The sequence below is a fragment of the Rhinolophus sinicus genome, linkage group LG09, assembly GCF_036562045.2.
Source record: "Rhinolophus sinicus isolate RSC01 linkage group LG09, ASM3656204v1, whole genome shotgun sequence".
NCBI classification, from domain to species: Eukaryota; Metazoa; Chordata; class Mammalia; order Chiroptera; family Rhinolophidae; genus Rhinolophus; species Rhinolophus sinicus.
In genome coordinates, this window is record NC_133758.1 from 40,582,736 (window position 1) to 40,610,042 (window position 27,307).

A 27,307-nucleotide genomic window follows, 5' to 3' on the forward strand; every position below is an offset into this window, starting at 1 on the left:
GCCGTTTCGATTCTCACATGGGCCAGTGGGCTCTCAACCACAAGGTTGCCGGTTCAACTCCTGGAGCTGAGCTGAGCTAAGCTGAGCTGCGCCCTCCACAACTAAGATTGAAAGGACAACAACATGACTTGGAAAAAAAAAAAAAAAAAAGGCCTGGAAGTACACACTGTTCCCCAATAAAGTCCTGTTCTCTTTCCCCAATAAAAAAAAAAAACAAAAAAAAAACTTAAAAAAAAAAAAAAGAAATTGACTGGTAAATATAACAGAAAATAGTTACCTATTGACTAAAGGAAGATAAGCCTCACTAACAAAAGAATATTTTCTTCCAGTGGCGTTTTGGGATTCTTTCTCATGTTCAGCACAGTGAAGCTGAAAAGCCTTATGGCTCCAGGGCAGTGTGCAGCCTGGATTTTCTTTGCTAAGGTAAGAGAAAAGGGAGGGATGGGAAACATTGATCTCAGAGGCCTTTGTGTCCAGTGTTCTCAAAGCCTGTGTAATGTTAGGTTTGATCTTCATGAAATCATTTCTCATCACTGGCCATCGGCCTCATCTTTCACTCATTCAAGTAACAATTTCTGAGACTGTCCGCCTATTTTATTAGCATGACATCATCTTTATGATGCTCCTGGAAGGTCACCTGGGTAAGCCCCTTAACATCCCTGAGTCTTGATTTCCCCATCTGAACCTGAGAGGTTTTACCAAAAACATCTCTAAGGCTTCTCTAGTTTTAGTAGACTAGACTCCTGGATGCATGGGGGCAGTTCTTATCATCCTTTCTGGGAACTGTGAGGGTGTCCAGAACTCAAGTGACTTGCTCAAGAGGTCTCAGTTTATCAGAGGTGATAGAGAAAGGAAAATAGGTAAATGGCCAGATTGGGGGACTTGGATGAAGCTTTCAAAAAAGGGAGTATTATAAGAATGCCCATTGTGTATCTGATTGATCATGGTTGAAGCATAAGATAGAGAGGTAGGAAAGTAAGAAGAACCAGAAAAGCAGCTGTGGGACACAGGGTCTTAACTGAAATGCTTTGTGACTAGCTTCCTGCTAGTGGAGCATTTCAGTTCTCTAATGTCTGTGAAGGAGTCAAGTCACAGGGCCCTCAGTTGCTGCTTCCAAAGAGTGACATTTCTTAATTAATTTAATCTAATGAAATAATTGTTTAAACTTGTTCCTTTAGTCATCTTTTTGTTGGTTGGTTGATTTTTTCCTCCCCAGAAAACAAAGGAAACTTTTTTCTTTGAAAATCAGATTTCACAGTGATATTTTCATCTGCATGGTCTACTTTATAACAGTACTAATGATTCTAATTCCAGCAGAATGTGAAGGGTGGTTAACATATTGACTTCCAGCATGACAGAATGAGGAAGTTGACAAATCCTCTCTCCAGAAAGCAACTAGAAAGCTGGAAAAAGACTGTCTAACATATCCATTTAAGCTCTCTAACCATTAACCAAAGGCTTACAACAAATGGAGACGCATTTGTTCATAAAAACGACTCAACTTTGGGTAGGAACAACATGAGTTTATGGCATTCTTGCGTAGGGTTGCTTCCATTCCCTCCTCCCCAGTTCTGTCAGTGTACTATTTTAACCAGAGCGGGGCAGGCTATGAAAACTAGCAGCCTTGTTGCCACTTCCAGAATACTCCACTTGGAGTATTTTCAGTTAAAGTGGCCATGTCAGTGGTAAATGAAGAGCCAGTAGCTCCACTGTCTTGCGTTGGCAGTCCTCTTTGGGGCAAGCAATGGACCAGTGGTCTAGCTGGGGACTTAACAGGTAATTCTCGGAGGACAGAGAGTCATCAGGGGCTTGATAGCTCTCCATATATTTGAGATTTACCTTAGTCTGTGTACATGAGCAGCAGAGATGGAGCATGCCCAAGACATCTACACATCTCTGGCCAACAGAACCTGTGTGCACACGTATAGGAGATGTGAGAAAGCCAGCAGAAAGTAAAAGTTGGGAAAGACATGAAGACAGCTGAAAATTTGAATGTGTTCCCCAGCCTACACACAGAATCAGAAGCAAAGGGAAGACGTTCTGGCTCAAGGTGTTTGAGCAAAACCTCTGACTAGTCTTTGCCAGAACACTAAGCTATGCAGACATGGGGATGACCCCTAGGAAAGTAAGCTTAACATAAAAACAAGAAAAAAAATGGGTGTAAACCTCAGCAACTGTACCATATATGGGAGACAGAATTTACAGACTTAGTCCAGGCAAATTACTAAACGGCAGAATAACAAGACCAACAACAATGCTCGGGGGAAAAGTCAGAATCCAGAGTTGCTATCTTAGGTAGTGTCCACTATTCAACAAAGATTACAGGCATTCAGAGAAACAATAAAGCATGATTCATGCACAGGCAAACAGTAGCCAAAAGAGAGCTAGCTGGAGTGACTGTATTAAAATCAGACAAAATAGTTTTTACGACAGGAAATATTACTAGAGAAAAATAAGGACATTTAATAATGATAAAATAATGAATACATTAGGAAGATACAACAGTTATAAATGTATACACACCTAACAAGAGCAGCCCAAAATATATGAAGCAAAAAGTGACAGAATAGAAAGGAGAAATGGACTATTCAACAATGATAGTTGCACATTCCAGTACTGCATTCTCAAAAGTTGATAGAACAACTACATAGAAAAGCAAGGTTATAGAAGGATAGAGATGATTTGAACAACACTGTCAACCAATTTGACATAACTACCATCTATATGACACTCCACCCATAAACTGCAGAGTACATATTCTTCTCAAGCACACATAAAACATTCTCCAGGATAGATGGTATTCTAGGTCAGAAAACAAGTCTCAATAAATTTAAAAAGATTGAAATTATATAAAGTATGTTGTCTGACCACAAGCAGAAGAAAATTAGAAATTTACAAAAACAAAAAATCTGGGAGACCCTATGCATTTGGAAATTAAATAACATATATTAAATAGCCTATGAGGCAAAGAAGAAATCACAAGAGAAATTAAAAATATTTTAGTATATCATCAAAACTTACGGGATGCAGCTAAAGTATAGCTTAAAGAGAAATTTATAGCTGTAAACACCTATATCGGAAAAGAAAAAAGGTCTTAAATCAGCAACTAGAAATTAGAAAAAGATGAGTAAACTAAACCCAAAGCGAGCAGAAGATATAATAAAGTTTAGTGTGGAAATTTATGAAATAGAAAACAGAAAATAAATGTTGATTCTTTGAAAACGTGAGCAAAATTGACAAACCTCTAGCTAGACTGAGAAAATGAGAAAGCAGATACAAATTATCCAAATTATAAATGAAAGAAGGGGTATCACTACTGAGCCTATAGAAACTAAAAGCATTGTATAATATGAATAACTCCGGATCATGAATAATTTTATGCCAGAAAATTAGATGATTTAGATGAAATGGACAAATTCCCAGAAAGGCACAAATTAGGAATATGGACTCAAGAATAAATGGAAAATCTGAATGCACTCATAACAAGCAAATAAATGTAAGTAGTAATTTAAAATATTTCCACAAAGAAAAGCTCAAGCCCAATTTGCGTTACTGATGAATTCTATCACATATTTAAAGAAGAAATATTTTTTCTTTACAAATTCTTTTAGAAAATAGAGGAAGAGGGAATAACTCCCAACTTATTCTATAAGGTGAGTTATGCTGATATTAAGGCCAGACCAAAAAATATCCTAAGAAGAGTACAGACCAATATCCTTCATGAACATAGATCTTTAACAAAATATTAGCAAACCAAATCTGACAACATGTAAGAGGGATTATATACCATGATCAAGTGGGATTTATTCCAGAAATGCAAAGTTGGTTTAATTAATATAAATTAATGTAATCCATTATATTAATAAAAGACAAAAATACATGATCATGTCAATAAGTACAGAAAAACCATTTGACAAAATCCAACATCTATCCATTATAAAAATTCCCAACAAACTAATAATAGAAGGGGACCTCCTCAACTTGATAAAGGGCACCTGTGAAAAATCTATAGCTAACATTATACTTAATGGTGAAACTGAATGCTTTTCCCCTGAGATTGGGAGCAACATAGGAATGTTCACTCTTACCACTTTATTCAACATTATACTGGAGGTTTTGGCAGTGAAATAAAGAACAAAAATTATATTGGAGGTTTTGGACAGTGCAATAAAAGAAAAAAAAACCCATATCCTATATGTAGAAAATTCTAAGGAATTGGTAAAAAACACTAATTGAACTAATAAACAATTTATCAAGGTCTCAAGATGCAAGATCAATTTAGAAAAATCAATTGTAGTTTTATATATTAGTAATAACAGTTATGTTCCTAAAAATGAAATTAAGAAAACAATTCCATTCACAATAGCATCAAAAAGAAAAAGTATTTAGGAATTTAACAAAGAAATGCACAAGTTGTACACTGAAAACTACAAAACCTTTCTGAGAGAAATTAAAGAAGCTCTCAATAAATGGAGAGACTCAATATTGTGGAGATGGAAATTCTTCCTAAATTAATTAATAGATTTAATGGAATCCTCATCAAAATCCCTGCAGGCTTCTTTGTACATATTCACAAACTGATCCTAAAATTTATTAGCAATACAATAGCCAAAATAATTTTGAAAAAGAAAAACAAAGTTAGAGGACTTAAACTACACAATTTGAAAACTCATTATAAAGCTAGAATAATCGATACATTGAGGTATTTGCGTAAGGTTAGACATTTATGGTCTGTTGATTTTTGATAAAGGTGCCAAGGCAATTCAATGGGAAAAGGATTTTCTTTTGAACAAATGGTGCTGGAACAGTCAGATATCCATATGCCAAAACAAAAACATGCTTAGACCCTTGCTTTACATCATTAACTCAAAATGGATCATAGACCTAAATGTAAGAGATAAAATCAGATTACTCTTAGAAGGAGACACAGGAAAAAAATTTTAATGACCTTGGTTTAAACAGTTCTTAGATTTCACACTAAAAGCATGAACCATAAAATAATTGGTCAATTAGACTTCATTTAAATTAAAATATTATACAATTCAAGAGACACCATTAAGAAAATGAAGAGATAAGCCACAGCCTAGGAGAAAATATTTGCAAATCATATATCTAATAAAGGACTTGTATCCAAAATATGTATATAAAGAATTCTTACACTTCAGTGAGACTGCCTACAACCCAATTTAAAAAATGGTCAAAAGACTTCAATAGACATTTCACTAAAGAAAATATGTTATATGAATGGTTCATAAGTACATGAAAAGGAACTCAACATCATTACTCATTATGGAAATACAAATTAAAACCATGATGAAATATCACTGCATATTCATTAGGATGGGTATAATTTCAAAAATAGCCAAATAAATAAATAAATAAATAAATAAATAAATAAATAAGAGAGAGATAAAAGTCCTGTTGAGAATATGGAGAAACTGGAACTCTCATAAACTGCTGGTGGGAATGTAAAATGGTATAATCACTTTAGAAAACTGTTCGGTAATTTCTTAAAAGGTTAAGCAAAACTGACTGTACAACCCACTGATACTATTCCTGGAATTTACCCAAGAGAATTGAAAATATGTCACAAAAGACTTAAACATGAGTGCTCATAGCAGCATTATTCATAATAACCCAAAACTGGAAACAATCTAACTGTCCATCAACTGGTGAGTGTATAAACAGAAGTAGTAATCGGGTATACACACAATGGAATACTATTCAGCAATAAAGAGGAATGGATTATTAGTATATTGCTACAACGTAGATGAATCTCAACAACATTATGCTAAGTGAAAGAAGCCAGTCTCGAAAGAATATATATAGTATGATTCCATTTATGGGAAATATCCAAAAAAGCCAAATTTGTAGAGATGGGAAGCATACCTGTGGTATCTTGGGGCAGAGTGACTACAGATGAGGTGATGGAAGTGTTCTAAATCTGGGCTTTGGTGAAGGTTGCACATCATTTAAATTAGTGTATTAAATTTGTTCATTAAAAAAATCATTGAACTTTACATTTAAAATGGGTGAATTTTACGACATGTAAATCATCTCTGAAAGCTGCAAAATAGTAGTTCTCAAAGCATAGTGCGTAAATCTCTTTAAGATTAGGAAGGACATTTTTCCTGTGCATATGGCTTTGTTTATTTGGCCACCAGTTTTCATGAGTCTCCTTTTTATATATCGTATTTTTTCTTTTCTGCTTAAACTCTGAAGGAGGTTTATAATTACCTTCTCTATAGTTAATTCAAAAAGTGGAAGAATTCTTAATGGACTACTGTGGTTTAGTGCTGATCCTTCTTAAATGCAGAGGATGGGATTACATGAGCCATTACAGTTTCTTCCAGTCTCAGTATAATACGTAAGCAATATCTCTCTCTCTCTCTCTCTCTCTCTCTCTCTCTCTCTCTCTCTCTCTCTCTCTTTCGCCTTTTTCTTTTCTATTTAAAAATGAACTCTGTTATCCTCAGTGGCTTAATATTTACCCATTCTTTGGGCCACCTACACATCAAAATGTGCTGACATTTGAAGTACAACATAATTGTAGTTAGCAATACAGCATTTCCCCATGATGTCATTGTGACTATACTGAATGCCAGCATATTCAGAAAGGAACTCAGAAAGATGTTCCATTGGCCCCAGAGGAGAGTTTGGATCCTGTGAAAAACTCATAGATACAGAGGGAGTTCATTCAGAAGGGGGCTGAGGGGGCCTTTTTCCTTGCTCCGAAAGGACCCATTCTCTGTCATTTCCCAAGGAGTTGTCACATCAGCCTCATCACTTCCAGTTCTGAGAGAGACATCCATACTGCTCTCTGGTCCTCATCTTTCTTCGTATCTTTCTTGGGTCTGAGAATGCTCACCATGGAAAACAGTGCCTTCTAAATCATATATTGTTATCACTGTTGTTGTTGTTTTTCTCTCTGGGAATTTGAGTAACAGTCTAAGAAGCTAAAAATAACTTAGCAACTTTTTTTTTTTTAATGCCCCCCTTCATTTTGGTAAATTCAGCCATGTGAAATCTAACTGCATCTTCGTAAAATCTTGGAATCCCTTCCCACTTGTAAAGTAAAGCATTGATGCAGGAAAAAAGGATTGACTTTAAGAGAAAAGTGATGAAATGTGTAGACATATAAGGAAGATGTGGTATGAGTTTATATTTTTCTCCTAGTGGGTTCCTCCAGCAGATTTAAGTTCTCACATGAGAATTCTTCCTGGATTGAGTAGTGCCTTATCTCATCCTTGTTAACTTCAAAATGACCAGAGTTCTCAGCATCCATTGGGCAGAGGCAACTGAGGCCAAAGTGAGTTTATGTTGAAGTTGAGCCAGGAGAGGAGAAGCATCCCCAAACAGCAGCACTGCCCTGTTAGGGTCCTGGGGATTCAGTATTTGCTCCCCATTTCAAAGCTGTCTCTGTAAGAAGACAGTTTTCGTCCTTTAAGCTAATGTCATAGTTGCTACCACCATTTTGTATCCTGAAGGCTGTGGTAGACCAGAAATCCAAGTCTTAGTCTGTTCTTTTTATGGCCTTAGGAAAAGAACTTTCTGTAGCTTGCTTAGGATGTATCTCTTGATTAGTTTTAGTTTGTTTTTTGATTGTTCGAGTTCCATCTTTAATGTACACATGGCCAGGACTAGGGTGGCTGTTGCTCTCTCAGCCGTGCAGTGTGGAGTGTGTGTGTGATATGATTCTCAGTGTCTGCTGAGAGTAAACAAGCGGTTCTGTAATGTTGCATCCTAGGCACCTCACTGTCTCCCCTCCCAGACCCTTCCCTGACGCTGTGTCATAATGTCCTGCCTGCCTGAAACAACTGTGAATTCAATGGGATTTTTAAGGTATACTAGATTCTTACAGTTTTTGTGGTATTGGAAGTGTCTTTGAGTAGCCTTCTTTTTGGACATGGTTCTACCAATTGGTCAACGTCTATCACGGAAGTCTTTGGAGTATCTGAAAGTTGTGGGTGAGGGGAATGCATTAGTATAGGTGTAGTGTTTGCCTTATAATCCAGAGGAGAAGGTAAAAGTGACAAGGTGAGGAGACTATTAGAGAACCTTGCTGAGCCAGGTGTGACTTCAGGAGTTGAGTGAAGGGAAAACTCTGTGAATTGAAGCAGCAGAGTGGCTGAACTGGCCCCTGCAAACACTGGTCTCCTGGGAAAGGTGGGAGAATGGAATGAGGGCCTTCCAAGATGAGTGGCAGGGGCCTAAGGCAGGATATACAGGTGGGGAGCCACGAGGAAATAAATCTGAGTAGAGGACGAGGACAGTGTGAGGAATAGGGGAAAACTGGGCACAGAGAGTCAGATTATAGGAAGCTCTAAAAGCCATGCCACAGAGACCATCAGGAACCCCTGAATGAGACTGACTGACGGTCATGTTTTAAGCAGGTTAATATGCAATGGTGTTTAAAACAGATTGGAAATGAGTTCCAAGCATTTAGAGGGGAGGTGAACCAAGGTCTTAGGGATGGCAAGAATAAAGATAAAAGGTCAAACTTCATTGACAATTTGAAGGAAAATGAATTTAATTACTTAATTTGTCATATAATTGTTGTGTGATGTGATAAAAAAAATTAGACAACAAAGGGTCAGATCATTTTACAACAGGCAGTGGGTAATGATAGTTTGGATACAGGGAGTGATGGATACAAATGGCTCCAAGGTTGTAGCTAGAAACATGGGAAATCCATGGCCTTCCAGACAGAAATGGGGGTGATTGTGAAAGAACATCTTTGGAGAGGAAAGCTGGTGAAATACATTTTAGACAAATGTGTATGGTGAAAAAACATCTAAATGAAGCTCTTTTGTGTTGGAAACATTGGGTAAAATGTAGGGGAGAGCTCAGGGCTTTGCATGTGCATTTGGGCTTCGCCTGTAGAGAGATGGATTGAAATCAAGAAAATGAATTAATAGATGAACTCACTGAGAGAGTGAAAGAGTGTAGGGAGAGCAGAGCAGGAGCCTAGGACTTAGCTTAGGACCAATAATGAGCAGGAGAGAGAAGTAATAGTCAAGAGATACAAGGGGGAACCAGGAAAGTTCAGTATGGAGAAGTCTAAAGAAAAATTTTAAGGAAGAGAGCAAAGAGGTCACAGTGAGGTCAGAGATCCAGATTGAGAAAAGAGTAGAGGAAGGACCTTGCTAGACTTTGAGGAAACAGTTTCAGTAAGAGGGCAGGGATGCGAGTGGGGCTGAAGATGGATTGTAAATACTCAAGAATACTCATACATCAAGTGGATAGAAGGTTGGGCTTGGTGGTGGGCAGGGGGATAGCCAGATCTAGTGAAAATTTCTTTTCGAAGAACAGAAAGAAGGACTTGGGCATGCTTGAAACTAGAAAAGAAGACACCCATAGACAGAAAGATGCTAGAGAATGAGAGGAAATTGGGAGAGCAGGTTTCAGTAGGAGGTAAAAGGAGTATGGGAGGCTAGCTGGGGAGAAAATGGAGAGCTTTTTCCCTGAGCTTCAGCAGAAGAGCGATGATGTGAGGCAGGCTTTTCCATGAGGCACGTGGTAGCAGGACGGGGATTTCAGGGAAAAGGAAAGGAAAGAACACTCACTGTTTGGCTTTGATCACGATGCCCTGTAGCCCTCTAGTCCTCAGTTGTTTCCTACATAAAGCAAGGAGTCTGACTAGAAGATATGTGAAGATACCTCAAATGCTATGATTCTATTGAGCTCCAACAGTGTTGACTGTATCTGACATTTAAGACTAAATGCTGATGGCATTTATATTCAATTGCAGGATTATGTAGAATGATGAGCAGCTGGGAGACACATCATTAACTATCAGTCCTACCTAATAAAGCATTTGCTAAATTTCAAGTGTTTAATAGGACTGACCAGAATAAAGTAGGAAACCTTTCTGTTATCCACCCTGATCACCAAATCCACGTTCTCTCCTGGAAGATTATGTGTAAATGCTGCAAATGGTTAATTGGAATGTTTGTGTCTGTTTTTATAGAGTTTAGACCATCAAAATCCTTGCTTATGGAATGGGGTTTCCCTTCCCATTGCTGCTTAGGATAGAATTCTGCTCACACAGTCCAGGTGGAAGATGGGAAAGCCTTCTGAGACATGGTCCCATGTGAGTCTTCAAACCTGGAGTGTGTGGTGGGTGCAGAAATGGAGCCACGAGCCAAGGAACAAGGGGTAAAATATTACAAAATTAGAATATTCTAGAACTTGGACTCCTCAGTGTTTCAAGATAAAAGCAGAATATATGAGATAATATATGTGAAAATAGCTGGGGAGTGACAAAGCGCAGTGCAAACACAGAGCATTTTGTAGAGTCATATAAACTCGAACCAAGACTCAATTTTAACCTGACTTTGAGTCCCAGGTCTGCCACTTCCTAGTTTATGCTTCATTGTGTCATCTGTAAACAAATGTAATAATAATGTCTACCTTACTGAGAGGGTTGAATAATATTTAGACAGCCCTTGAATAATGAGTGCTGGCAGTTGGCCGGTCTTCCTTGGCTCTGTCAACCACTGGTTTAATTCTTTCACCAAATTAACCAGTCATTTCCGGCGTCTGAATATACCATTTATATTCACTAGTTGTAGGTAGTGAACTTAGCTGTGGACTGCCTACTCTAGACACTGCTCAGAATTCAGCCTGCATGAGAAGAAGGTCTCTCACAGCTCTTTTAATCAGACATTGTCTAACAAAAGAGGAAATTGATGCACCATTCACAATGTTTTTAGACCTATATAAAGAGTCATTGATTCAGAACAGGTGCTGTGCCTGTGAAAATGTATGTTTGATGGTTTCCATGGAAACCACCCTGCTGGCTGTTCTGTGATCACTGGCCTTAATTATACACTGGGATTGCCAGGGAGCTTTCAAAGCTGTCTCCATAACAACCCCTCCTTGTGTAGTAATATGACCACTGTCCTGAACTATGTTTCCCATACAGGAGTTTCTCTTAAAAGTGTCAAGAAGATTCTGCTGGTAAGTGTTAACCTCCGTTTGATTTATCCTATGAACAACTCTTAACTGGATAGGAATTTTTCTGAGTTTTGACTGCCTATCTCTCAGGTTGTTTTGCCAGATCTTCGGAGCATGGCCTAATGTCTCTTTTTTCAGTGACATGTCGACATTTCTCTTGAGCTATTGCCAAGATAATGAACTAAGAAGGAATCTTGGCTATGTCACTTTGCTAGATAAAATCAAACCTGTTTAAGTATAGGCTGAACTTGTAAAATGGTTGTCCACAGACTGTTAGTATTTGATATTTGGAATTTTTAAATGTCTCCAAGACCATTAGTAAAACTCTTGATGTTTCCAGTGCAATTAAAAAAAACAGGAAGAAAAAGAAGAAGTAGCTTAGTGTCTTTTTAATATGGAATCACACAGATTTCATGACTTCTAAATAATATAATTTCTTACTCTCCAACTGACTTTTTTGATGTATTTGTAGGGAAGTTCCAAAACTTGCCATTGAATCATACTTTGAACTTCTGAAGAGGTGACAAGTAAACAGATATATCAGGTTCTGGAATTAGACTTCTTAGGTTCAGTTTCTGGCATATGCACAGGCATGTATGTGCCTATGCACCCCCCGCCCCCCACATTGAGAACAGACTACAGAAAAATCCTGGAAGTGTAGTTACAATGCCCATCATGTTTTGCTTTCACTACATCAAGTCTGCTGAACAGTGTTAGTTCTCTTCCTCCTGCTATTTCCTATTATTTTTTCCAAGTTTTTATTGCGATATAATTGATATATAACATCATATGAGTTTAAAGTATATAACCTAGTGATTTGCTATTTGTGTATCTTGTGAAATGATCACCATAAATTTAGTTACCATCCATCACCGCACATAGTTACAAAAAAATGTGCAACGCATCATGAATTTCGTGTGAGCCTTGCACAGGGGCCGTGCTAATCTTCTCAGTGTCATTCTAGTCTTAGTACATGAGGTCAGACAATTAAGTTCACGAACTTGTTGCAATGATGTTACTAACCTTTTTTGATATCAGAGGGATTATTCATTATGAACTTGTACCAACTGGACAAACAGTTAACAACAGTTTGTTAGTTAACAGTTATTTGGAAGTGCTGAAAAGACTGCATGAAAAGTTAGACGACCTGAACTTTTTGCCAACAATTCATGTCTCTTGCGTCACGACAATGCACCAGCTCACACATCACTGTCTGTGAGGGAGTTTTTAGCCACCCTACTCACCTGATCTGGCCCCCAGTGCCTTCTTTCTTTACCCAGAGATAAAGGAAATATTGAAAGGAAGACATTTTGATGGCATTCAGAACATCAAGGGTAATACGATGACAGCTCTGATGGCCATTCCAGAATAAGAGTTCCAAAACTGCTTTGAAGGGTGGACTAGGCGCTGGCATCACTGCATAGCTTCCCAAGGGGCGTACTTTGAAGGGGACTGTAGTATATTCAGCAATGAGATATGCAGCACTTTTTCTAGGATGAATTCTCAAACTTAACTGTCAGATCTCATATGTGCTGCTGAAGTGAGCACATTACTTCTCTGTCTTTATCATCATCATCATCATCATCATTCCCATCATCATTGTCACTACTTGTTGGCTGTGGAGAGCCTGTTGCTGTCTTTCTTCATTTCCTGGACAGTAAAAGTTAATCACGAAACAGGAGGCCACTCCTCTTCAGTTCACCATTTGTATTTCTTCCCTTCTTCTCAGCTTCTTAAGATGCCTCACACCTTCTTCCTGTCACACTTAAAAGTTCACTTGAATATATCGCTTTCTGTGTAACAGTTTAGTGTTTTTTTCATTTTCTTCCTTCGGTTGTTATTCAGCACCTTAATGTGTTCTGGAATGTTCTGATGAAAATAAATTATTAAACCCGATGAAGCCGTGCTGTAATGTAACTTTTATGTTGAAAGAGAATGCTTAAAATCTAATTATGGCTGTTTCCTAATGAAATCATTTTTCTTTTTCACAGTCTGAATGGCTATGGCAATGAGAATAATTTTTCATGGAAAATTAAAACCTAGGGGCAGCAGCATAATTTCCTGTACAGTCTCTCGCTGGGCAATAATAACAGCATGTCGATGTCTTTCCATGACATCACTGTTGAAGCAACAGGAACATGAAGTGGCAAGTTGGGAGCTGCTCTGTTATTGTTGAGCTGTGTGGAAACAGCACAGAAGTTAGTTATCTGAGAATTATTCATTTGTGAACAAGGTTTTCCCAGCGGGCACATGGGAGGGGAAATACAGTTTTGGATTAAAGAAAAAAATTGTAATTCCATTTCCTATTGTCAAAATAATTCATGAGGAAGTGAATGATGTTAATGGCCATTTTGCTATTTTGGATGAGTTTGTTTTTCTTGTTTCCGATTATGAACTCTTAATTTTTTCTGGGCTATTTTTAGTGTCATTGATCATCACAATGTTCTGAGCTGCAAAACTATGATAACAATTCTGCGTTTCACAACTTTTGACCTGAATGAATTTGCTTTAGTTTACTTATTGAGGAAATACCCTGAATTTCTGTAAATTTCCTGACTGCAAGGTTTTTATGGGTGCTGTTATTATCCAAGATAATTGAAAATAACTAAAATTAAAGTGGATTTTGCAATGTAACATCCAATTAGTTGGGAGACTTTTACAAGGTCTCTTTTGGGGGATGAGCTGCTGTGTACTCAGATCATTGTAGGATAGTATTGAATAAGTGAATGTCGAGTGAATGCTTAAACACACTGATCTTATTTTACACACCTTTGCAAGTTTGTGCCCTCTTATCAGAAATAGAGAAAGGAGGAATTCTGCATGTATCTCGTGAAGTCTCATGAAGTAACTTCCACTGCCCCCCAGTAATGCTCCTGTGATGCACATATTCCTTTCTTTAATTGTGCCAATTCTGTTTGAGCTCGCCTTTCCTTGTAACGACCTTGAACTACATTCCCCAAGGTGTGGCCAGACGTAGCCTAATCAGCAAAGAGCTCTCTTCAGGCCCTGTGCCTGCCCAGAGCAGAGGGCAGACCACGGGCAGAACTGAAAGCCTGTGTCGTTAGAGAATGAGCTGCCACAGTCAAAACTAATAAAATGACACAGTTCTTGAAAAGTCTGAATGACCAGACTTTTATTACAGGAAAGCTACGTTTTGATGCATGATCAAAAGGAATGACATGAGGATCTGAAAGACTTAGTAGATATTTACGTGGTATGATTTTGTGCTCTTGGTGGCCTGATACTCCACCGGAACCCACCCCACATTTGTTCTCCTGTGTTTATCCCCCAAGTGGGATTTGTTTAAGTATAAATTGTCACATCATTTTTTCCTGTTTAACATTTCTCTCCTCTCTTAAAAAAAAGTAATCCAAACTTGGTTTTCCCCCTCGTGTCTCTACATCAGTCTTTTGAACTGACCCAGTCATTCTTTAGGTTGAAATTTCTGGTGTTGTTTTTGTTTATATATAAGTAGGCTGTGTCTGACTGTAAGGCCAGATCGTTAACAAGCAGGTTGTGTTTATATGACTCTAAAAAAATAGCCAGTCTGTAAAATATATGGCAAGAAACGTTTTTTTCAGTCAACAATGCTTTGCCTGGCACCATGTAAACACAACTGGCTGTTAAGTTGCATTTGTAATTTTGTTTGATTGTTTCTGTGCTCTTCTGGGGGATGTTGGGGGGAGGTCGTGTGGGGAACAGGCTCTCCCTGGCTACATTTCGACATCTGTCTTGTCATGTGACTTCTGAGGGGCAGAGGTACACAGGGGACCTGGCCCACAATCGCATCTGTCTTCAAGAAGAATTCCGTCTCATTTCCTTCCTGCATCACTTTAGGCCATTATTCCTTATTTGGGGCTTTGTGTGTTTTCTGCACAAATTTCCAGGCATGTTGTTCGGTTTGGCCTGGAATATGCTAGGTGATCAGTCAAACTTTGGTAAATAAAATGCCCACCATTTCCCCTCACCTCCATGTCAGGAGATTTTTGCTTCAGAAGAGGATTTTCACTTTTATGGAAAAGCTGTTACTGTCTTTTGTAAAAGCAAAGTGAGGGGTGAAGGGGGGAGGGGGTGGATACTCTTCGTTTTACTCCGTTTTGGCTTTCGAAAGACTTCATAGGCATGCTCTACTTTTGGATAGCAACCTGTGTTTGAAAAAAAGAAAAAAAGAAGTACCAGCCTTAAAGATTGTTGGATGAGTCTTTGGTAGAGAAACTGCGTTTTTCAGTCTGTACTGGGTTGGCTGTAAGACAATGAGAATTAAGACAGAAGTGGTATTAAATCTGAGGAACAGCACACCCACCAGAATGGCTCATATGGAAGAGACTGACAAGAGGCTGTTGGTGAGGATGTGAAATACATTTCTACTTTAGAAAACGCTGGAGCTGAATAAGGTCTATGTTATGACTGAGCAGTCCCACTCCTGATATATACCCAAGAGAAATGAAGACATATAGCCACAAGACGTGTTCAGTGCTATAGAATTAGAGATGATGGTTGCACAATTCTATGAATATGCTAATAACTATTGAATTGTGACTTTGGGTGAATTTTACGGTATGTACATTTAAAATCACAGACTGTTAGTTTTAATAAGACATATTCAGGAATATCAGTGATAGTTTTATTCATAATAGCCCCTGGAGGAAATAGTCGATATATCAGTTCAGGAGAAATAAATTGTGATCTCGCCATACAATAGAATACTATAGTGCACTAAAGAAAGAGCATGAAGCCATGTAGGTGATTTGGGATGGGGGAGTATTGATTGGGAAGGAGCATGAGGGGAGCCTTGTGAGATGCTGGAAAGTTTGGAATCTATCTAGTGGTGGTTATAGGGGTATTTACAGATGTAAACATTCAGTGAGCTGTATACATGAGATTCAAGCTTTTTGTGTATTCTACTGTATTTATGTTATACTTCAATTTTTTAAAAAATCTGATATGTGGGTGCTGGAATGGAGCCACCCTCAGAAAGCACAGCCCGCAGTTCTGAACCTCCTCTCTTGTCAGCACTGGGAAGGCCCAGGGGTTGGGGGCAGCAGCTTCTCCAACACACCCCCTCCTGCCTGTGTACTGCAGATGATGTGGGGTTCACTCACTGGGGGAAGGAAGAACCCACTGGCTGGTGTCTTGCTCTTCTGGGCAGTGGCCACCAGTTCTCTTGAATGTCATGGTGGGAGAGGGTTTCTAATAAATATTCAGCTGAGTGCCCAGGTAAAGACAGTGAGCTCAGGCTTCCTGGTAGCGTTGTGGAAGTATTTACTGTTCTGCTTATGCTCCATGGGTGAGGACCATGCCCTGTCAGCTACACTCTTCCTTTAAGGGCTGGATTAATTAAGGAAACTGGCAGACCTGCCATGCTTTCAGGTTCTTGTGGTTTGATTAAAGGAATGAATGCTCTGCTTATCACTGGGCACTCCTGCTGGGCCTGGCGAAGCAGCCTCCCTGGTGGGTGTTCTCAGGCTTGCCATATTGGCTCGTCTTCCTCGTGCCTCTCCAGCTCCTTTGGCCTTATGCCTTTGGAGCTGGAGATTGGTTTTGAACATGCTTACCAAGTTGGGACTCCCTTAGTCCCAGCATGTTGGGATATACGTGTGTGTTAGTGTGTGGTGTGGGTATAGTGCAGGTGAGGAGAAGACAGGTGACTGTATCAGCTTTATGTGGGGGTGGAGGAAGGCGTCAGATCCCTGAGGGCCTAGGGGCGGTGACCACCCCAGGTAGGCCTGCATTGTCGGGTGGCATCCCACAAGCTACTGGCTCCTGCTGGAGAAAGAGAGCTAGGGCCATCCTTAGCCAGCCCCTGCTGCTCTGTGCAGAAAGAGCAACTACTGCTCCCTGGCAAACAGAAACCGTGCTCTCCCTTCTTGTGCTTTTGGCAAAACATAACATGATTTTTACTTCATAGATAGCAGCTCATTAATCGGTCAGATTTTAGATTCAGATCTACTTAACATTCATTGAGTACCTGATAAAAGGATGAATAGTGGTACAGCTACCATTGCGTGCTCACCATGTGCCAGGCTGTGTGGTTGGTACTTGGACACACATTTTTTTTTTTTAAATTGTAGAACGGATTTTTTATTTTTATTTATTTATTTATTTTTTTAAAATTAGTTTCAGATGCATAAAACAAAGTAATAGTTAGTCATTTTTTATTTATATCCCTCACAGTGTCAACCCCCCTCCCCCCATCCACTAGCCCTCTGACATCGCACACAGCCGTTACATTTCCACTGTCTCTATTCCTAATGCTGTACTCCGCTTCTTTAACCATATATATATAATAGTTGACATTCATTATTGTTCAGCTTCAGCTTCAGGTGTACAGTGCAGTGACCAGGCATCTACATCTTCCCTGAGGTGGTCTCCCTAACGAGACATCTGTCCATTGGACACCCTACAAAATCTTTGCAACATTATTGATTACATTCCCCAAATTAACTTTCGTAACCCCATGGCAATCTTGTGGTTACTGGACACACATTTCTTAATTCTCATCGCAGTCTCGTGTGGCTCAGACTATGTGCTTCTCTTCCCCCTTTACACGTGAAGAAACAAAGGTGTTATGTAACTTGTCTAAGATAGAACAAAGGAGCTCGGACTTGAACCCAGATCTTGACTGCAAAGCCTGCACCCCTCCTGGTGCGTCTGTTTTGAAAGACTCAGTCGTGGAGCATCTCCTTTGTAGTGTGGGTGACATTTGAGAGACTGAGTCTGAATTCAATTGTAATGAGTGTAACCCCCCAGGCCGCTCTATCATAATTAGATTCCCCTACACATTGTTGTTGCAGTTTTCTGTAATGAGTAACCGCACAATATAGAAAACACCTTGGGAAGCTGGGGGGCTGATGGAGACTAATGGGAAACAGAAGAAAGTAAAGGAACTCAACCTGCTGCCCAGGCAGAGCAGAATCATGCTGTCAGGATGTGTCTTAGGAACACCCACAGCCAACCATCAGAGCAGCCGTGCCTGGCTGGCCCATGGGAATGTGCATGGCACGGTTCTTGGTTAGGTCTTGAATTTTCTGGTAGGTGTTTAACTGTAGGGTGTGTTCTCCACTATTGAAGCAAATAACTTTGTCCTTAATTTGTAATTTTAATTTTGATTCTCTAGAAAAAAGTCCTCAGTCACCATTTAGTCCAACTCCCTTCACTTAAAACATTTCAAAAGGCTTATTATAGAAAATTTAGAAAGCTGAGTTAAATGAAAAGAAAAAGCTTATGTGATCCCATCACTGTGGACATTTTAGAGTATGCTTGGAGACTTTTATCTCTACACATGTAACTGGGTTTATCTGTTTTATACAGAAATCGAGATCATTCACTACCTGTTGGTTTTTATGTAACAATATTGGGAATATTTCCCTTTGCTTGGAGTGGATGAGGAAACTGAGGCCCAGAGAGGAAAAGCAGTCCATACAGCCACCCAGTACAGAGCTTTCCTGGCCTGACAGAGGTCTGAAGCCTATGAATCAGTACACTAAGCTTAACAGAAAAACAGGCATTTAGCACAATGTCTGAGGTGGGACAGGCCTTGATAAACGAAAGGACAAAAGAAAGGAAGTGGCTTCCTCTCTCCCACCCCTTCCTGTCTTCATGCCTCAGCTGCCCAGGAGTTTGTTTTTAGCAGCCTCCTTGCCCCCACCACCAATCCTACTCCCAAAGCCTCATGCAGGAGTTAGTTGCCTTTGGGGTGAACTTCGGTCTTAAGTTTGCAGAAAAGGCTGTGTCTTTCCTTTAGCAACTGCAAAATGACCACAATACACACATTGTAGCAGTTAAGTAGGGCCGAGTTCCTTGGATTTCATTAATATGCCACAAAGTACCAGAGGGCTTGGCAGGTGGTTCAGGTGGTGGCTGAGGGGCAGGCCATGGTATTACACAGGGCTAACAGGGAGCTCTTGGCCAAGATACTGAGCAAACCAGAGTTAATTCAGCATACTTTTTTGGTCACGTGGCACAGAAATTTTATAGTTAAAAATAATTATTGTAGTGATCCACTTCTGTATCCAGTCTGTGAGTGCCTGGCCCCCACAGGTTGACCCAGCCTCACGTTCTGAGAAGGTCAACAGATGGCAGATGGTGGCCTTGCTCTCTTTAGATTCCAGCAGTCCTTTGCTCTATCCCTTCCCTGGAGATAACAGCATAAAGGCTAGCTGTATTTATAACAGGTTTTCCCATTTAAGTTGTTGTAGAATTCCTATTTCTTGACTGAAAATGAAAAGGAGAAGAAGGGATGCTGAACATCTGAGCAAACTTTAAGGTTGATGTGGCAGGGCCTTTGCAGTGTCTTCATTGCACAGATGAGTGAACACCTGCTTCTCTAACCGCATTCCCTCAGTCCTGTCTGAACACACAAGGCAAAGTCACACATCTCTCAAAACCAAATCCATCAACAAACACCTTCCCCCTAGTATCCTGGGAGTGTGCTTCCCAGGGAGAAGCCCCATCTCAGTGTCTCCAGTGTCTCACAAGTTCTCTTCTATGCCCAGAAAGGTGCCTTTGGTTCCTGCCCTCTCTACGGGGCCCCACTGGCCACCTGGGTCCATTTATTCATTCAGCAGATACTTACTGACCATTTGTAGGTTCTGGGCCCTGTAGGACACTGGGGACTCAGCAGTGATTCAGATAGTCACAGTCCTGCTCCCGTGGTGCTTACAGGGTATGTCACCACAGTGTTGCGATAGCCACGAACCAAGAGCCTGCCCGAGACCCACGGAGACCTTCCACTGTTTCTGCCTTTGCTGTTTGGGCCTCCAGAAGCCAGCACTGAGCCATGGTTCTACTGCCACCTCCAGCCTGGCTGCATTTACACCGGTTGAGCCTCTGTCTGGAAAGGTGATTCTAAGTTTAAAAAGCCAACATAGTTGGTTGACAAGGCTGTGGAGGGAGCAGGCACTCTGTTCCTTATTGGTAGAAATGTCAATTGTCTCAACCCAGTGGAAAGGTGCTTGGCAGTGTTTATTAGACTTACAGACATGTACACCCTCTGAACTGACACTTCCACTTCGGAGAACTTACCCTTTACCTGTTTCCACCAGTCTAAAATGGCACATGCAGGGTTGTTAAACAACATTATTTATAGAAGCAAAAGACAGAAAACAATCCCAGTGTTCATCAGTAAGGGACTGGGGTCCATCTGACCCAAAACAAAACAAAACAAAATAAAAAACCGTGGCACTTTCTGTGTACAACCAGAGAAAGGTCTCCAAGATATATTACTAAATGAAAAATGCAAACAGTAAAACTGTATGTATAATGTGCTAGCTTTTGTAGAAAATTAAAAAACAAAAAACGGACTCTGTAGTCATATTCACTTACATAAGCATAAAGAAACTTTAATACATGAGAAACTTGATGGCCTTTGTGGGAACTGAGAACTGAGCAGATGGGGGGCTGGGAGGCAGGAAGATGCCTCACTGTGTATTTTTAGTGTTTGGTTTCAGAATCATGATTGTATTACCTATTTAAGAAATGATAACTGAAAAATAAAATGGGCTGCAACATGCCCCTAAATTTGATGAAAATAGCTGCATCTTTGCTTTTACAGAGCTTAAACCTGAGTCTGAGGATTTTGAACCAGAAAATTGATTGAAACCTGTATCTGAAAGAAAGAAGATAGAAGTAGCGATGAGGTGGGTCTCATTAGGGGAGAGAGAACAAGAGGTCCCAGGTGAGGTGACCTCCTGAGTTTGAAGAGATGTAACCTTTGAGACCACTAGGAGAGAGGGCTGGTCCTGTGGTGTTGTTTGAAGTACTGAGACCAGGCTGGTCCTGGTCTGTCCAACAGGCAGTCAAGAGCACTCTTAGAATGTGAGTTCTTCTGCTGCAGAGACCAGAGCCTACATCTTTGTATCACGTGGAATAGATGCTTAGGAGATAACCAACTGAAATGCAGCAGGGCCACCCAGATGTATTGCTGGCGCCCTGACACAATAAGACAATCTGCAGGTTCTTACTGTGTAATGAATAAATCAAGTTCCTTGGGGTACTGCCAGGGCGCTCTGAAATACGTGCTTATTGCTTTCAAAATCTTTACATGTGCCTGGGGCCATAGGTTTTATCATTTTTTCAGTGAAAAGTTGCCACTGCTGAGCACTGTCTTCTTGATGGAGGAGGGTGTCTGATGGGCTCCTGGCTGCACCCAGAGGAGGGGTGGGCCCACACCAGCACCCTGTGCTTACGCTTTCTGGTTCCTGTCATGGAACCCAGGGCAAGACCGTGGTTCAGATTTCTCTGTTTTCAGCTTCCTAAAGGGGTGTACCTCATAAATTCCATAGAGACAAATCTTCATGCTGGGTCATTACACGGGGCCTTCTGGCAGGAGACTGATTTACTAAGTTAACTGCTCTGGTTTCTTTGGAACATATATTTGAATGTCTGTAACTACATTTTCATTTTAAACGTAGGAGACTGGCATAAATGGCTTCTCCCAAACAGTCAGTGTTCCTGTATCTTAGGGATACCCAGTATGTGACCAACATGTACCGTCTTGGCTTTGGCTACCAGAAAGCATGCAGCTGAACTCATGCACTCCCCCCTCCCCTGCTCTGTGCAGCCCCCTCCCTGCTATGTAGGCAGACATCCCTGGCATGGATTTGTGGTAATGGCCTCATCTCTGCCTTCCTTTCCTTGTTTTCAAACCCTTTCCTTCATCTTTCTTATCGATTTCTAATTGATATATTTTGTCTGTAATGGCTATCTTTTTAAGCTTCTTGAAAATTCTCACTGGAACAAGTCAGGGAATGAATAAAATTGCCCCCGCTGTCTTCAAAAAAAGATATTAAGTGAAAGAAGAAAATTCAATCCCTGAGAAATACTTCATAGATGATTCCTTTATCTTGTACAGGAGGAAACGGAAATCTAGAGAGGGAATTGGCCTGCTTGAGGCTACTCTGTGAGTTTGTCACACTGCAGGGGAACACCCAGGACTCTCAGAGTGCTACCCCACTGTTCTCCCACAGCCATGGTACATAGACAGATGTGTACGGGATTGGGATAAACTCTTCTGAAGGCCAAGTCAAGGATTAACTCTGGCTTGCTGATAAAATTACATGCCCAGTTGTCCTGGGACTAACTGCCCATTGTCTTGAAGTGAATAGGATTCTCCATGGGATTTTTTTAATACCTTGCTAGAAAAAATGATTTTTTGTTCCAGCTATTGATTTTTTCTTCTCTTCAGGTTTCCTTCAGCTTTAATGATGGCCACTACCACTTCACCCCTTGCACTTCAGTTAATACTCTGTGACTCTGATGAGCTTATTAATGCTGTTCCTTCTATGTAGAAATTCCTTCCCACCATTCCTCACCAGATAATTCTTATTTGTCCTTCAAAATTAGCATGGCATCGTCTCTCTGTGGCACTCGTTCCCATAACATTCAGAGTATAGCCATATATTAGCACTTAGCATATTATATTGAAGTCATTTGCTTAGTGACCTCTAGAATCAGCTAATCTAGCATAGAGATGCCATAAAGGCAGGTTTTTGCCTTTAATTTTTTCCTCTCTAGTGCCTAGTGTGGTGCTCAGTGAATGTAATTTGGGTTCAGCTTCATTCCAGCAATAACTCAAGGCCATTTTCCTTTTTCACTTTTAAGTCAGTTTTGATTCTGAAATAGGTAGTCATTGTTTTTTGTTTGTTTTTTTAACTTTCATTGTTTAAACTCTCCAAAAGAGCAGGGGATAATGTCTTAGCTCATGCTGCCATAACAAAATACCATAGACTGGGTGGCTTAAACAACAAACATTTATTTCTCACAGTTCTGGAGGCTGGGAAGTCCAAGATCAAGGTGTCAGCAAGGTTGGTGTCCAATGAGGACTCTCTCCTTGGTATGCAGATGGCTGCCCTCTAGCTGTGTCCTCATATGGGAAGAAGAGAGAGAGAGATTGAGAGAGAAAGAGAGAGTGCGAGTGCAAGAGTACACTAGAGTAAGCTTTCTGGCCACTTTTTATAAGGGCACTAATCCCATCATGAGGACCCCACCCTCATGATCTCATCTAACCCTAATTAACTTCCAAAGGTCCCCATCTCCAAATACCATCACATTGGAGATTTGGGTTTCAACATACAAATTGCGGGGATGGGGGAACACAATTCAGTCTGTAACAGAAGTGTTCACAGGTGACCTATTGACATTTTGCAGCGAGTGCCAAGAGTTGTGTGGCAAGTCACTAGAAAGTCTTCATGGTTTATAGAAATCCTTTAGATGGAATTGAATTGGTGAAGCGAATCTTGAGCAAGCTTTGTACATGTCTAAGGAGTTCTCGCTGTCTGGTCATGTTCAACTCAGTGTGACCACACCTAGAGCCAGGACAGACCTTGACATCGTGATCTCACTTCTCCCCACTGATACTTCTTCAGGAATTGCTAGGATTAAGGAAGAAGGCTGGTCGAAGGTAGCAAGAGGGTTTTTACTAAATGGACACCACATTTCCTATCTTTGAACATTGCAAGGAGGTCTTGATGTTGTTTTTTTGGCAAAATGTATTCTTTCACCTCCATTATTGCTAAGTATAACAATTGAAGGTATTGTTAGAGCAGAAGGAGAAGAACAAATCCCCACAGCCTTGGCGTAAGGATAATTATGGTGCCTTTATGTAAAGCTTCTTTGAGCTTAAATTCATTTCATTTCTAAAAATAAACTGCAGAGATTAGATCTTCCCTTTGAGTGAATCAAGACAACTTAGAAAATAAAAATACTTAGCCACACGCCCTTCCTTTCCAGAAGCACAGCGTACTGCTTAACTTGGGAGACTAATAGAGCTTTTTAATCAGTAGGACGAACGTTTAAAAAATAACTTTGGAAGAAATTCATCATTCTAAACGTGAGTTTGACAGTAGGTGAGTACACTTACTGAGTAAAATGAAAACGAGAAAGTTAAAAAGTACTAGAATGAAGAATATTGATTTTACACCGGGCTGCCACTGAATTGAGTTTGAGGGGAAAATAGGGTAGCCTCAATTCCCTCATTTGTCTTCTACAATGGAATGTTCTAAGTATGTCTACATTATTTGGCTCTTTATACTACTTGGAAAGGAGTAATACTTGGCAAATTTTAGAGCTCTTTTATTTAAAGAAAGTTATAAAGCAAATAAAACATATAAAATCCAACCAAATCAGGTATGTTGGGATGAGCTGAAGTGGAACACCTACAGAGATAGATAAAAGGTAGAAACCCTCCAAAGGTACCAGGAAATACCACTTCAGCAGACATGATATTAATATGGCCGCTTGAGAAATGTGAGTACTAATGAGAAAAGTCTGGCATCCAACTCGAGGAAGAGTTAACACCTTCTGCATGACTGTGCTAGGAAGATTGCAAGTCCAAGAGTAAAGGCCCAAAGGTCCACAGATTTCTGAAGTTATAACCCAAGGACCACTGTCAGATGGTGTAAAAAGACACATAGGTCTTTTTATGACATAACATGTATTAAAAAGTTCAGAGTTTTAGTATTTGAACTCTACTACCCACTCCTCCTCCCTTCTTCAGATATAGAGTAAGAGAACGTATGGACAAGGAATAGTAGGCAAGTGGGAAACAAAGTTTAGTTGAAAAAAAAATCAGCCTTGGTTTAGCAACTTAAGGCATTTGCTCCTATAGGAGGCCTGGCTTCCTCCATTCCCACCCCCAACAGGTGGAGACAGAGTGAAGAGAAGTTTATTGCATGGATTCAACAGGAGAAAGAAATTATGTGGAGTCTGGGTTCTTGCCTTTAAAGCACTAGAATCCCACTAAGTGGTGTAATGAGCCTCAGTAAATATATAATTAGATGAATAATTCTTCCCATCTGAGTAAACTTTGAAAGAGAGGGAAAGGACAGAAGGCAAAAGAGTTTTCTCTCCCACAGGCAGAGAAAACTGTATCATGAGCAGAAACTGTATGTTCCCCTCACCTCCAGCCTGTCTTCGTATCACCATCAGTTGCATCATATTGGAACCCCAGTCTGAAGAGAGAGACTGTGCCCTTCAAAAAGTCCTGTTGCCCCAGGCTGTTATATACACAGTCCTAGACTAAGATTTAAACAACAACCAAAAAAAGCTAATTAAAATTGTAATGATGAATTAATATTATCACTGACCAGGAAGATAGATGTTCAGAACCAATCAAATAAAGCCTCCCACAGATCCTCACCATGACGTCCAAAGTGGCTCTAGGGAAATAGTGGTTGGCCCAGCCTGGTTTGAAAACTAGTGGCTTAGACAATCTCTCTGGGTCTTTATTTTATTTTATTAAATCTACATAATAAAGGGAAACCTTTTGCTTCAGAGTAGAATGTCGTATGTTCTGACAGGCCAACATTCAACTGATATAACTAGATGGAAAACAAATTGCAAAAATTATATTTTTAAAGAAATTGGAGATCTGTGAAAGTGGTGATAACTAAATTAAATAAATCTCCAGAAAAAGAAGAACTCTTTGTAGGTATACTGAGCAACACAGGCTATTTTTTTCGTGGAGGTTGGGGAAGGGGAGGATATTTGTTAGTTCTGGGTGTGAGCTAAGGATCTGATTTGACCAAGAAGAGGAAATATTGTGCAGGAAAAAGAAACTAGCAGAGCTTTTGGCAGTTGTGTAGAACTGACATGATGGATTGGAAACTAGAGGAACCCTAAAAACAAGTCCAATTTTCCCATGAGACATTTACTGTGTTCTGAGGACAGTACAAGAGGCTGCAGGCTGGCTCAGAAAGGCAAAGTGAAAACTTTCATGTCTTGGGGTACTTAGGAGACAAAATCCTGCTAGAAGAAGGGGCCTACAGCAAATGTACAATTGCCAGATTTTGAAACTGTGTGGTATGGGAAGCTAAAAAGCTAGGGCCAAACTTCTGAAAAGCAGAACTTTCAGGGATGAGACAGCGATCCACCAAGCTTATAAGCACAAGTCTAGGAAGGCCATACCTGAAATACTAGATAAAGTAGAGGTGAACTGAGCCTTACTAGAGCTGTAGCCCATCTCTGATTCACTCAATCCCTGATTGCATTGAGCCTATCATCATAGTAAGGAAAAGGGTAACACTTCTGGTGGAAGCTATCAGTGGGAGCCTCTACAGTTGTCTTATACACAATGTCCAGCATACAGTCAAAGTTATAGACGTGGGAAGAGTCAGGAAAACATAACTAATAATCAAGTGGAAGAAAGTAATAGAAACAAAACTACCAATGATCCAGATGTTGATGCTAGCAATAACTTAACAATGACTATGAATAATATATTAAAGAAACTAGAGGACAAGATTAATTAAATGATGGGAAATTTTTCATTTTTTCAAATTTCAATATAAAAAATAAAATATTATTGAACTGAAAAAATATATCTGAAATTAATAACTTATTGGATGGGTCTAAGAGCAGACTGGACACAGTGTAGCAGGATTAGTGAATCATAAAGATGGAAAAAGAACGGAAAGAACAGAACAAAGCATAGATACATGGGGGAAATTTTCAAAAAGTCTACTATATGTGTAACTGGAGTTCTAGAAGTTAAAGAGAGAGTGGGGAGAATCAATGTTTGAAGTGAGAATGGCTGAGTATTTTCCAAAACTGCTGAAAGACATCAACCCACAAACAAAAAATACAAAGAAAACCATACATAAGCATATCCCAGTCAAACTGTTGAAAATCAAAGATAAAGGGAAAATCTTAAAATCAATCAGAGAAAAAAGACATTACCTTAAAGAAACAATTGACATTTCAACTGAAACTATGAATACCAATAGACAATGAAATGACACCTTTATAGTGTTGAAATTTAGGGGAGAGATTGGATATCAATACTCCATTCCTCTATTTCTACTTTAAAGAATTGGTCACCAATCTTTTCAAAATTACTATGAATATATTTGGAGAACTACTACATGAAGCTTTCTAGACTCTTTCATTAAATATACAGTAAGTCCTCAGTTAACATCATTGATGCTTCTTGGAAACTGTGACTTGAAGCAAAATGACATATAACAAAACCAAATTTACCCTAAGCTAACTGTATATAGAAGAATTAAGTTCCTATGGCATATTCCTGGTCACAAAGACATCACCAAACTTCTAAATAAATACTCCAAACACTTTTAATATCAAACATTGAAGTAAATGTGAGCTATCCATACATTTAAGAAAGATTAATAAAAACAAGTAAGATAATTATTTTCTAATCTGCTTATTCCAGTTCAGGGTTGCAGAGCCTATCCCAGCAGCTCAGGTCACAAGGCGAAAACCAACCCAGAATAGGACGCCCTTCCATCTCAGGGCCCACTCACACACACCTATACTCATTCGTACTGGGACAATTTAGACATGCCAGTTCACCTAACATCTTTGGAATGTGGGAGGAAAGCAGAGTACCTAG

At 39.8% G+C, this 27,307-nt stretch overlaps 1 protein-coding gene and 1 non-coding gene across 10 annotated transcripts in view; one reads left to right on the forward strand and one right to left on the reverse strand.

The window, feature by feature from the left end:
• The window catches only part of TMEM241 (transmembrane protein 241), a 111,262-nt gene that overhangs the window by 58,586 nt on the left and 25,369 nt on the right, over positions 1 to 27,307 (forward strand). For 7 of the 9 annotated variants that reach the window (XR_012498782.1, XM_074340237.1, XM_074340233.1 and 4 more), the window contains one exon: positions 330 to 423. Coding sequence is in view for 7 of the 9 variants with exons in the window: in XM_074340237.1 (XP_074196338.1) it covers positions 330 to 423 (94 nt within the window). In the remaining 2 variants the exon portion in view is untranslated. Of the gene's footprint in view, positions 1 to 329; positions 424 to 7,747; positions 8,636 to 10,927; positions 10,963 to 27,307 lie in introns of those variants that run through there. The other 2 variants (XR_012498781.1, XM_074340238.1) reach the window with 2 other exon arrangements.
• Positions 11,848 to 11,954, reverse strand: LOC141567071 (U6 spliceosomal RNA). The gene has a single exon (XR_012489467.1). It is a non-coding gene; the product is annotated as a U6 spliceosomal RNA (small nuclear RNA).